The sequence below is a fragment of the Sciurus carolinensis genome, chromosome 9 (assembly GCF_902686445.1).
Source record: "Sciurus carolinensis chromosome 9, mSciCar1.2, whole genome shotgun sequence".
Classification (NCBI taxonomy): domain Eukaryota; kingdom Metazoa; phylum Chordata; class Mammalia; order Rodentia; family Sciuridae; genus Sciurus; species Sciurus carolinensis.
The window spans coordinates 38,592,712-38,605,638 of NC_062221.1; the positions used below are offsets into that span (position 1 = coordinate 38,592,712).

At 38.1% G+C, this 12,927-nt stretch overlaps 1 protein-coding gene across 2 annotated transcripts in view; it reads right to left on the reverse strand.

Moving 5' to 3' along the window:
- Wdr49 (WD repeat domain 49) overlaps nucleotides 1-12,070 on the reverse strand; it is a 135,058-nt gene extending 122,988 nt beyond the window's left edge. For both annotated transcript variants that reach the window (XM_047564787.1, XM_047564786.1), the window contains exons 1-2: nucleotides 11,935-12,070; nucleotides 11,160-11,417 (exon numbers count right to left, since the gene is read on the reverse strand). In XM_047564787.1, the coding sequence (XP_047420743.1) occupies nucleotides 11,160-11,324 (165 nt within the window). In that variant the 5' untranslated portion in view covers nucleotides 11,325-11,417; nucleotides 11,935-12,070. The remainder of the gene's footprint in view (nucleotides 1-11,159; nucleotides 11,418-11,934) is intronic.
- Between the last annotated feature and the right edge of the window lie 857 nt (nucleotides 12,071-12,927).

The following is a 12,927-nucleotide window of genomic DNA, read 5'->3' on the forward strand; positions in this document are numbered from 1 at the left end:
GTTGGCAAAAAGTGTGGCAAAGAATTTCACACATCCATAAGATTATGAATTAATGGCATGTTGCAACTGGAAGGAAGTTTAGAGAATCTATACCAAACCCTTCATTTATAAAGAGGAAACTGAGGTCCAGGAAACTAAAAAGACCACATAGATAAGATCACACAGTTCCCTAGTGACAGAAACAGGCCGAAAACTAAGGATTTCCAATTTCTAACCACTTTAACCACACTGTAACAATGACTTCAATAAAACCTGATTCTCTCCAGGATGACACAATCATTACTAAATGAGAAAGATATGAAGCTAGAATGTGTATATCCCAATTAACTCATACATTTTGTTAAGTTATATATTTAGAAGTCTAAAGTTTCATATAGAAATACACTTAAATTTTACTTAGAAAGTAAAGAGTGAAATGATGGGCTGGGGATTTGGCTCAGTAGTGTAGCACTTGTTTAGCATGTGCAATGCCCTAGGTCAGTCCCCAGCACTGAAAAAAAAAAAAAAAGTGAAGATGGAAAGACTGAACTAGGTTCTAAGACTCTAAAAGAAACCTTTCTATGAAATTTTAACTTTCTTTTTCTTGCAAACTTCTCAAACCAAAGATTCAACACTTCCAACATTCTCTGACCTGATCTGCCATTTATCAATTATTTAGCAAAATAATCTTCTTCAGGTCTACACCAAGGATACCGAAAACTGATGAATAAAGATCACACAAATGGGCAGAAGTTGCCACTAAAATGAAATACGTGATCTCCAACCTCAATGGTCTCTCCATATTACTAGGGTTCCTTCCAAGCTTCTTTGCTGAACTTTTAGTTGCATTCTACACTTTCTTCAAATTCCTGGTTCATCACTCCCTTGTTCATTTTTAATAGAGAAGTTTGACTCCCAATTCACAGGAATAAAGAAGCAGAAGAAAGGGTATGGAAAGGAGCAGGAATCATCAATCAGGTGGGAACTTTGCTGTTTTTGAACCCTGCCTACAGATTGCCCTGCGTATATATCCTTCTTCTCCCCTGTGACAATAGAACTTCTGTGTTCTGGACATATGCTTGTCCCACCTACCTGAGTGAGATCCTGCCCTCAGTGAGCAACCTGGATGTTACTTCCTACAAAACAACCCTCCCAGAGACCTGTCCCAGGTATGAGATATGTGCTCCCTCCACAATCTTCTCTCCCTCTCAAAACCCCAAGCAATTACAAAGTAACAGAGTTTACTTTGAGTAAGCCCCTCCAGTAGGAAAAGCCTGAATATAAGTGGTTTTCAATTGTCACAGGATGGACATCCAATAAATATTTGTTGTAAGAAGGAGCAAATTAATGAATGCATTGAAAGTATTTTTTCTATATGAATATAAATTTTATATACTGCAGAAGAGATGTTTATCAATTTTTCTGATAATATCAAGTTTGAGGGGATCAGAGTAGAGAATGATGGCCAAGAGCATAAAATAATAATGTGTAAAATATCTTTGGAAAATTAGAAAAAAAGATTTGAATAGAGATTGGCTTAGAGTTGTTAACCAAGATAAAAGAGACAAAAATTGGTTATCAAACCATGTTGGGCAATGTTTCAACTCTGTCAACAGTTCAAATGAAGAATGACAAATCCTTTATTTTGGATATTTGTTTCATCATCTCTAAGATGAAGACAGTAAAATAGTCTGCTATAGTCTCTCCCTTGATGCTAAAACTCAAAGGACGCCAATGAAGAAACACTACTTAGTAGAAGGACAAAATGTTTACAATCCTGTGCTATGTAAATTCAGCATTGTGAGACATACATTTAGAAATAGTACCACAGATGCTTTGTTATTATGGTACATTGACATTTTAGTAACATTTTTCTTTGCCTTGAATTATGGCATAAAATGTCCACAAAGTCATTTGCTATAACTTCCCCCCCCACTACAAACACAATTCAGTTTTTCCATTCTTGAGGCCTATACACACACCCAAATATACACACTTTTTATTTTAGCATGTATTATGCAGTATTCTATGATTTTCTTATTTTCGCTGAGCAGTAAATCTTGGCAATCTTGCATAAATCTTCCTTACTCTCTTTAACAGATAAGTTGTACAAGTACCCCATATTTATTTATCCATTCATCTACTGATGGATGGGTTTTTAAAAAATATTCCAGTTTATAGATAAAGGTACAATAATATCCTTCTGCATGCATCTTTCTCTGAACATATCAATTTATTCAGGGTAACTTGTAGATTTTCTGAATCAAAAAATATACATGTGATATTTATGTTTGAAATATATTAGCTAATTGCCTTCCCAAAAAAGCTTTGCCAACTGACAGTCTTAGCAATTGTGCCGGTTTTTCCAATTATTTGCCAACAGTGAATATTATTGATCTTTTAATCTTTACATTCTGACAATTGAAATAAGGAAGTTTTGTTTTTTGATTAAAGTTTCAAATCAAATTCCTAAAGAAATTGAGTGACTTTTCGAGCTATGTGTATGGCACTTCCCCTTGAAGACATAAACTGTAGTGTAGATAAATAGGTTCTATGCAAAATAAAACTACATGTGATATATGTATGTGCATATATGAATATAAGTGCATAAAATGCACTGAAAAGATACAGCATTAAGAATAATTATTGGGAAGAATGTCATGGATATAGGCGAGCCATGGCAAGAGGGAAATTTCAGGTTTGATTTGGATTTCTTATATTGGGAATAATGTATTCTAATTTTGTAATGATGAAGAGATTATTAAATAGAAATCATAAAAATAAATGCAATCATATATGCCTGATTACACTCCTTTTTTTGTTTGTTTGCTTCTCTTTCTACTTCCAGGAAATAACCCTGTTTCATATTTTTTCTTGTCCCAATTAGAGTTGTTTCTCTACACCTTGAAGGAGTTCCTTGGGTTCCAGTCTTAAACACTCCACTCTGAGATAATAGCTCACCTCATCTGCCCCTGTGTTCTTCCCCTCAGTCTCTAAGTCGAGATCCTCTCACACTGACTTCCCTCTCCTAGCTTTTCTGGCTCTTCTATTCACCTTTAAACAATGCCATCGTAGTTAACAAAGCCTCTGTGATAAGAATAAAAAATGGAATGCACAGGAAGCTCTGCAAAAAGAGGATCTTGTTAAAGTCTGGGTAGTGAGAGAAGACTTTGCTGAGGCAGTGATATTTAAACATGAATATGGGTTGAAGTTAGCTGGAAAATTGTTGGGCATGAGAGAGGAATACTCCAAATTAAGGGACCAGCATTTGGTAAGCCCTAAAACAGGAATATGTTCAAGTAAATATAATATGGCTGGTGTGATTGAAACGCTTCGGGTAATGCTTGAGTGTCAGATGATTTTTGTGACTCATTTGCTGGAGCCATAAATCCAGACCAAACACCTGTGTGTGTTGGGAGTTGGGGAGCAGGGGAATAGACTGAAAGATGGAGTCTCTGAAAGGGAATTTCTATTTTTCACAGTTTTCAAAAAGGAACATAGAAAATCAGTTCTTAGTCTAGAGTAAAGGAAAATATTTTCTGCTATCTCTGGGGCCAAAAATCAATTTGGCCTATAGACTCTAAGGTACGGGTAGTCTGCTGCATTTCCAAGGTACTAAAGAGCTGAGAGTTGTCCCATGGCCACATAAATGTGGCCCAAAGTGAGGAAACAGAACAAGTTAGTAGGAAATCATGAGGAAGAAGGCTCTGAAGTAGCACTGAACAATAACTTTCTACAATGGTCTATCATATCTGCAGTCCAGTGTGGGAGTCACTAGCCTTATCTGAATACAGAGTACTTGAAATATAGCTCGTACTTGTGAGGAACTGATTTTTAAATTGTATTAAGTTCCCCTTTTATTTAATTTATATAACCACATGTAGCTTGAGGCCATTGGGCAAATACAGGTCTGCAGCAAGACTAGTATGACAACTAGCCTGAGGTGAATTGAGAGAATTAGGGAAAGATAAACACATGTGGGAGGTGGAGGAGTAGGGAAACCAGCAGCCCCAGTAGTCCTCAGCAAAGAATGGCAGCACTCAGAGAATCTGGGTTCCATTCAAGTGTAACCAAAAATGGTGTGAGACGTGATGAGGGGAGAAGAGACTCTGGGATTTGGTCCTGAACACATACCAGGTAGTGTAAGGTCAGATGCGGGTGACCAGATAGGAGTCAGACCAAAAGCTGCCGAACAAGGCTTTCTTGGGTTTTGGCTCTCGGGCAAGATTCACCAGTCCTCCAGAGCGAAGGCCAGGGTACAGGATTGCCAGGGTACAGGACTGGCCCGGATCTTTATAGTCCGCAATTGGCTGGGGGTCCCACTGAGTGACAAGTGGGTGCAAGGCGCCATTGGGGTTCTCTGCCCGTGTCTGGTTGTTCTTTGGAGCGGTAGGGCTGCCTGATGCCCCCAGCTCGCATACGACTGCTCAGACCTCCCTAATGGGTAGAGCCTTGGTAAAAGGTCAGAAATCACCAAGGGACAATATGGTGTCCTTTCTACAACAGATCTGGTGGTGTCTTGATTGGATTGCTAAAACATGACAAACGCAACATCAAAATGGCTCATATCACACTCTTGCAATGTCCATTTTCTTGTTTAATCTTTGGGAAATTTGACAAAGAAGCTGTGCCCTTGGTCCACACGTCTGACTAAATTGCACTACAGGGGATTAGCAATGGGCATCTCTGCCTTCTTTCTCCTCCTTTATAACAAGCTTCTTAGTTGCCTTCTTTTCTCTAGTCCTGGCCAAAGATCAAGGTTAAAACATTTGCTTCCCCAAATCTCTCTTCATCACCTCTTCTGATCCAGATTAATTTTTATTTATAAGCATTTGTTACAAAAGTACACAGAGAAATTGGAAAAGACTTGAAGCTGTTAGAACTTGTCACAAAGTTCAGCACAAAGGCTGCAGCATTTGGGAAGACACATTTTTTATCTGTCCTGACACGGCTTCACTTCCTTGACTCTTGGTTATGACACCGTTTGCAATCCATCACCCACGAATTTTAACAAGAGGAGCAAAATCACCAAAGAATTCCTCTGCCATTTCCGATTGTGCCAGCTGCAGTGAAATTGGATTTGTCCTCATGCTATCACCTTAATGCTGAGGAAGAGGACCCGCAGAGCTTCACTGATTTGCTTCGCCATCAAAAATAGGTGTTTTGATTCCACTAAGGGAGCTGGGTGAGGAACGCTCTGACCTGCTGCCTTTGTTCAGCAGGTAATGAATTGACTGAGGCTACTGAATGCACTCTGCACTGTATAATAGAGTTATTGATTAAGCTTTATCTGTTTACTTTTTCACAAGTCTCCATTGAGATGCCTTTAGAAAGAAAAAAATAATAAAAAGCAATGGGGTATTCTTATCTTTTCATTCTTCAGCCCTTCTCTGCATCGATTTTACTGTAGGCATTGTTGATTATTTGCTGATTATGCATCAACTCCAAGTTAGCAGAGCCTAAACCTGTACACTGTTAACATGCTTGTTTGTTAATGAAGTCTTTATCTTATTTGAGTCTTGTTCCTTAGAAGAGCATCCCAAAGGAAGTTTGCCTTGGGGCCAGTAGAAGTCATCCAATAGCATGGGCTGAAAATGGACAATCCACTTGAGTCCTGGCTCTGACCCATGGAGGAATTCAATTAAATATTTTTGAGTCTCTATTTCCTTATGTGTAACAAGGAAATAAAAATGTCTGCCTTGCCTAGATTTCAGACTGGTGAGAGGATCAAATAACATCATGCTCACAGAAGTGCTTTTTAAAAATCTTTCCCCAGATGAAAGGTAATACATTTTTATTCATCACTTTCACCTTCACTGATTTCCAGAATTTAGGTTCAGTTACAACAAAGGTACAGGTGATAAAAAAACATTACAGCATAGATAAAAGAACAAGAGTCATATAATAGAAATGGTGAATAATTGTTCCAGAAGATCTAAGACAAGTTGTATGGATTGAACAGTAATCTTAGTTTTGAACTAAGACAAAACACAAAATATAATTAGGCACATGGCTCTCCCTAAATTGCAAGTGAAATATATTGATTTGTAAGGAGAGATGGGACATTTTCTACCCCAGAACTCTAAGAGGATCGTTTGTGAGATTTTGTTTCTGAGAACACACCTTTCTATACTTCCCTTGCCATCAGGTGACTAATTGACTGAGCACAAGCCAGTGAGATATTCTCTACCTGCTCCCCTATTGCTTTCCCTCTTCTTGCAGCTTGATGCATGACAAGCTGGGAAAGCAGAAGAGGTAAGAAGCTTAAGACCTAAATCCCTACTTAGAACTGTTCACCAATTAGAAATGTCTTTTTTCCACTTTACGTGAGAAAGAAGGAAGTATATACCATGTTAGTCTATTATTTATAGCATTGAATCACTATAACAAAATGACTGAGGCATCTTACTTAAGAAGTAAATAGAGTTTTATTTTAATTCTCAGGTCTGGAGGTTCAGGTCCAAGATTGGATGATCCTAATAGTTTGGGCCTCTGGTGAGGGCAGCACATCATGGTGAAAGTGTGCAGCAGAGTAAATTGCTCAGGTACAGAAATAAGAAGAAGTGAGACCAAAAGACGGGGGTCCCTTGGTTCCCTTTGTGTGTACCCTCAATGACCCCTAATGACCTCCTACTAGGCCTACTTCAAGATCAACAGCTTCTCATACCACCACTATGGGTTCAAAGGCTTTAATGCACAGACATTTGGGGAACATATTGATATTGAAACCATAACAACAGTCACGTACAACATAATGACATTTTGGTAAACAATGAACCAAAATATAGGATGTTGGTCTCATATGTTCATACTGCTTAGTGATGTTGCAACCATCTTAGTTTGTGTAATAATATACCATGATGTTCACACAATAATGAAATTGCCTAACAGTGCATTTCTCAGAATAAGTGCTCTAACTAAGTGATGCATGACTGTATTTTTGTACAATTTGCACACCCTATAAGACCAAAGATTTTCTAACTTGGAACCTTATTGAATAACACTGTCTAATTTTATATTTTAACTATCAGTCTTATCTAAGAAAAAAATTTAAATGATCTTCGTGGACTATTTCATATTTTATCAGAGACAACAAAATCTAAATGTTTTGAAAGAAGGGACTAAAACAAATTGAGTAATTTTATTTACACGTTTGAGATTGTGGTGCTTGGGGTGGCAATTAAAGAAGCAAGAGATGAGAATAGCTATAGAACATGAGGTACAACTGTAGGGCCTGTCCTTTGAGGTACCTTAATAGTGAAATTATGGTGGGCAACAAGAAGCCCTAGAGACTTCCGGATCCTTAATAAATTGAAAAGAAGTTTGACAGTTTAGAAAGAAGGACAAATCATGAGAAGTTAAGAAAGAGGCAAATCTGACTTTCTGCTTTCCCTTAAAGCTTAGCCTGCCTGGCAGGGTATCAGATTCCTCGTCTTTTCTTGTTAAAGCAAAGAATATAGTTCACAGGCCCTGCTATAGAATCTGTCTACAGGAATGGTGGGAATTTTAAAAAGATAATCAAGAATGAAGGTACCATAAAAATCTGTAAATGTAATTATTTTATTATTCCTCAAGCACAATTTTAGGACTTACCAATTTGCCTCCTGAACTTTTCTGGTCTTTTGAGATTAAAGTATCACAAGACAATTGTTTAGATTCCATTGACTCCAAAGACATATGTGTTCCAAGAATTCTCACTGGATGGTCTCTAGGGACTTCCTGCTAGGATTTTAGCCATGCTGTTCTCACACTGAACTATTTTGGGCCTTCCTACTTTGAGCATGAATACCTCCTGTGTTCCATGTAGTTTAGGAGTTTTTGTTTCTAGAGAGAGTGGGCTTGGGGAAGTGGTAACATACAGTAGATATGTGGGGCCAGTCCCTGCCTCTGGACCTACAGCCTGGGCCAGAGCAGATGTGCCAGGAGCTGAAGCAGTCCAGAGATCCCAGATCAAACGGGCAACAGAGAATCCAGGATCTCAGGCAGAACGTCCTGACACTGAAGTCAACAGAGAATGAAAGTAAGAAAATACTTGGATGTCTACATAACCAGATGCCCAGATATATATATATCCCCAATGGGACTTTCCAAAAATCTCATTTCCCTTAGGCCATAATTTTTACTTCTTACCATTCCTATAAAATCATCAACCACAGTCATTCTGTCTCATACAATAGCTGACTTTTGAAGCATCTAAGAAAATGTGAAATATGGTTGACATCGAAAATAATATGAACATCCAGAGACCATGTCATTTCTCTAAGCATTGCAAGTTCTGCAGGAAAGTTTGAGTAACAACCATTTTAAAATTCTATGAATAATACAAGTTTCACTCCCTTCAGGATGATATATGGCCTTTTGACACCATCACTTGAAAGAAAATTAAATCCACAAGTTACTTTTCTCATCCTTCTATCTATGTAACTTCTTTGTTCCAAAGAACAGGATCAAGACATCAATTAGAATCTTTTTCCTGCTAATAAAATGCGAAATGGGAGATGGAAAACTATGTGGTTTTTTCCACTTCTATATAATTATTTGCCTTTTCAACACTTGTTGCTACCATTTCCTACCACAACAGAAAGAAATGTAAAAAAACAAAAAAGTAGCAAGTATCCTTGGAAGCTTAATTTCCTTAGGAAATAAATGAATTTGAATCAAGATAATGTTTGAGGTCATGTGGTTCAACTTCTACTGACTAAATATGTAACACCTAATGTTAATTGAGCCCTTACCTTGTGTGGCAAGCACTCTTCCAAGGGTTTTCCAAATATTACCTCACTTAATCCTCACAAAAAAAAAAAACTTGTTATTCCCAGTTAGAAATAAAGTTAACAGGTCCAGTGATGTTGATTTGCACAAGGTCACATTGTAAGTGGCAAAGCTGATGTTGGAATTTAGGGAGTCTGACCCCTACCTCTTAAACACTAAGTGATTCTGACTCATTATACATAATGATTTGCTTTATTTCTAAATGTCATTACTAGGATTAATTTGGCATGGGATGTTCTGTTTAGAGATATATGTAAAACATTCACTGCACAATTCAAAGACCAAACTTCCTGTCTTTCATTAAGCCTTGCCCCTGCTATTCAAGGAGATGAACTTCAGCTAACATCTGACAAACCTTCAGTCCCCAATAAGCAAGCCGTATGAAAGCAAAACAAACAAAACAAAGTAAGAGGTAAAGGAATCTGGTGCTAGAATCATGGGATCTCCAAGAGTATGTCTTCAGTTCTGTGAGCACACCCACTGTCTATAGAGCCTCTGCTGCGGAGTACACACACCCTCTGCAGCAGTTTTCTCCTGTGGCCCCTGGGCCTCACACTCCTGGCGAAGGGCTGCATTCCACTAGATTCATCCAGCATACCATCTTCTCCAGGTGTCCCTGCTGTGTTTGGAATTCACATTTGCTCAAGGGCCTCACTCTTAGTGCTGGCTATACACTTGCCACTGGATTGTTCCTATCTATCTCTGTTGAATGGTTTTAAAATGGAGGAGCTTCACTGTTTCTTGAAAATACACCTGCAAAGCTCAGTTGGGGAAAAAAAAAAAAAAAAAACTGTCACAGACTCTTTGTTCACAGAAACTCTGAATTGTGTCCTTTTCTTCCTTTTGGTTCATCAGTATCTGTTTTTCCAACTGGTAATTTCAAAATTACTGGTCCAACTTTGATAGGTTTAATCTATAGTTTGAAAAGACACCCACTCCCAACCCTCTGCAGTAGTTTCAATAATGCATCAACTTTATGATGTTCACTCTCCTAATAGACTCTAGCATTCACATTCTTTGTGTTCTTACCACCAGAACAAAACTGCCAAATATCTTTCTGAAGTTAAAGTCATCAGAATCCACTGTTACATTTTTCTGATTGTCCTCAAGCTGTCAAAATGCTGGCTATGTCTATCAAAATATGCCAAATTCATTTGGGGGCACTGGGTATTGAGCAGCACTGAAATCTTTCAGACAAAATGCAGTTAGAAAAACAGCAAATACATAAAGATTAAAATGAGAAAAGTGTAAGACAGAGCACACCTTTACTACTGAATATGATAGATTCTATTATAAAGAAATGATCTGTATTATTGGGACATCAATTTATTAATGTACAACCTAAGTTGTTATACAAAACAGAGTATAGCAGAATTTCAATGATTAGCAACACTTTTTGTTTTTTTGTTTTTTGTTTTTTGTTTTTTTTTTTTTTTTTGCTCTTTTGATAGCTTTAAGATTAAACTGTGTGCCAATTACAGGTCAATATAATTGTTACATTTCATGTTTTATAAATTGCAAGGTTGTTTTCCAAAATATTATATGACTATTTCGAACTAATATGGATATTCCAAGCACCCCCTGGAGGACTTTATGAAGCCCTGAGATCATATTTTAGTGAACATAATGAAACAGGAAGGATGGAGGCTCATGTCTACCTAAATTGTACAACACAGAAGGCATTTCTTCCTATTCATATTTGACACTAAAATCACTTTGATATGTGCTGTTCATTATGCAGAGCTGCAGAATTTCAAATTAATTAACTAAAAAAGGGAAAAGGAAATTATTCATTTGTAGTTAAATTCCTGTGGTTTATTTTCTATGTGGAATTAAAATGAAAACTTCTAATTTTTTATTTAACGGGCATTGCTCCAGGATTTTCAAGAAGCACGAAAGGCAGGTCCCTCATGTGGGATCTTGAGACAACCAAGTGCCAAAATCAGCTTTGAAAGAGAGCTGTGCCACTCCGGGTGAGGCAAGAGAGAATTTTTGCAAAGGAGATGTGCAGATTTGTGTTTATTTAGTTTTATGTACATGTCAAATGCAAGAACTGTTACTGGGAGTTACCTTAGTAATCTGGCTTTTCTCATTCATAACCACAATTTTTGATCTCCCCAAAATATGTCGATTTTGAAAACAAACGTTGCCCAAGAATAAACTGTCCTTCCTGGACGGTAACAATATTCATGGGCAGCAATTTCAAACTAAATATTATTATTCATCCCAAAAAACTGAGGGATAAAGTTAACAAGCACATGATGTTACAGCTGGGCCTAATTATTTTCAATTCCCTGCTTTAATCATTAAATATATTTAAATAATTTTAAAGAGCAGCCTCTCTCTGATTCATCCTAGTGTCCTTTGTGAACCACTCAAACTGTCTGGTCTACAAGTTTGACGCTTACCTCGAAGGCCCTCTGTATCTTCACAAAGTCACCCACGCTGAGCTGGTTTTCAAGCAGGCCTGTGCCATAGTCATCATCCACAGGCACTCCTTTTGTCCCCTCAGGGCTCTTGGGCCCCGGCTGGGACCCGGTGCTTAAATCAAGGGCAGCGTTTTGGTAACTCATGATAGCTTCACCTCTTCAGGAGCCTTCGATTCTTTCTGTGGCTTTCTTTGTTTTTGTTTGTTTCTTTCTTCCTTTTTTCCTTTTAACAGGTGCCTTTGAAAAGAAATTCAGCTTAGCAGTAGAATTCCAAAGAGAGCCAGTGGCACACGCCTGTATTCCCAGCAGCTCAAGAGGCTAAGGCAGGAGGATGGTGAGTTCAAAGCCAGCCTCAGCCATTTAGCAAGGCCCTAAGCAACTCAGTGAAATCCTGTCTCTAAATAAAATACAAAATAGGACTGGGGATGAGACTCAGTGGTCGAGTGCCCCTGAGTTCAATCCCCGGTTATTCCCCACCCTCCCAAAAAGAAAGAAAAGCACCACCCTTTCAAAGCATATCCTTAGAAGGCAAAATGCCTCAGCCAGGATTGGAAAGGAAAATCCTCAATCCCCTTACTTACTCAGTTCCATAGTTTATTTTAAAACTCACAGTCCCCTTTCTTTGTACTGTTTAACCTGGTTTGATTAAAAATGTGTAGAGCTTCCCATGATTACAGCCACTGACACTGAAACACCTTCAGATCCTCATTTAAATGCATTAGAACAGCCATTCCTCAAGATCTCTGTGGCTAACCTTGATCACGTTAACAAGCTGTGGTTTTCGACTCCATTTTCTTGTCTGGGGACATTAAAGGACGCAGCTGCAAAGTTGCCCCACCAGTGAAGTGCCTGCCCCCGAAGGCCACCTTCCCAGCAATGTGGAGTTGTTTGTTTCATCTGTTCCTGATGCCTTTGTATGTTTCCTGGCAACCAGCATCAAACCAACCTAAACTTTTCCTCCCCGACTAATGACTGAACTGAAGGTTTGAATGCACAGTCTACGTGTGAGTTATTTTTTAAAGGAACAGGTCAGCAAACTCATATTTGTATAAAACTGCAGCCTGTATTCTTTGAAGACAATTTTTACAAACCTATTTTCTAGGAAGCATGTTGTATATCATGAAAAAATATGATTAGCCCAGGAAAGAAGCATGGCATGAGATTCCGGAAATTTATGTTTTTCACACAGAAAGTGTTTTATTCTCATCTATTACAAATTTATTCCTTATATTGTTTTTGTCTTTTCTATTTATATATAATAAGGATGGCTCAGAAAAGCTTCCAAAGCATTGAAAATGTGGGGGAAAAAAAAAGCAAAGTAAAACATGACATGATAAACCTAATAACAAAACTACTTATGTCATATCACTGGTTTAGTGAATAAAAGTGGAAAGGAACTGGGCACAGTGACCACCCCTGCAATCCCAGTTACTTGACTCAGGAGGCTGAGGCAGGAGGATCACATGTTTGAGGCCAGCCTCAACAACTTAGTGAGACCCTGTCTCAAAATAAAAAATGAACTGTGCCGGGGATGTAGCTCAGTGGTAGAGCACCCCTGGATTCAATCCCAAGTGCTGCAAAAAAGAAAAAAAGGAGAAAAAGAAGAAAAACTTTTTTCAAATACCATGTTCTAGCCACTACACTAATTACTTCATTCTCCTCATCTTGCTTAAAATTCACAAAACTATACAAAGCAGATGTGAACATTCTCCCCACTTTATGAATGAAATTGCAACAAAAATGCCAG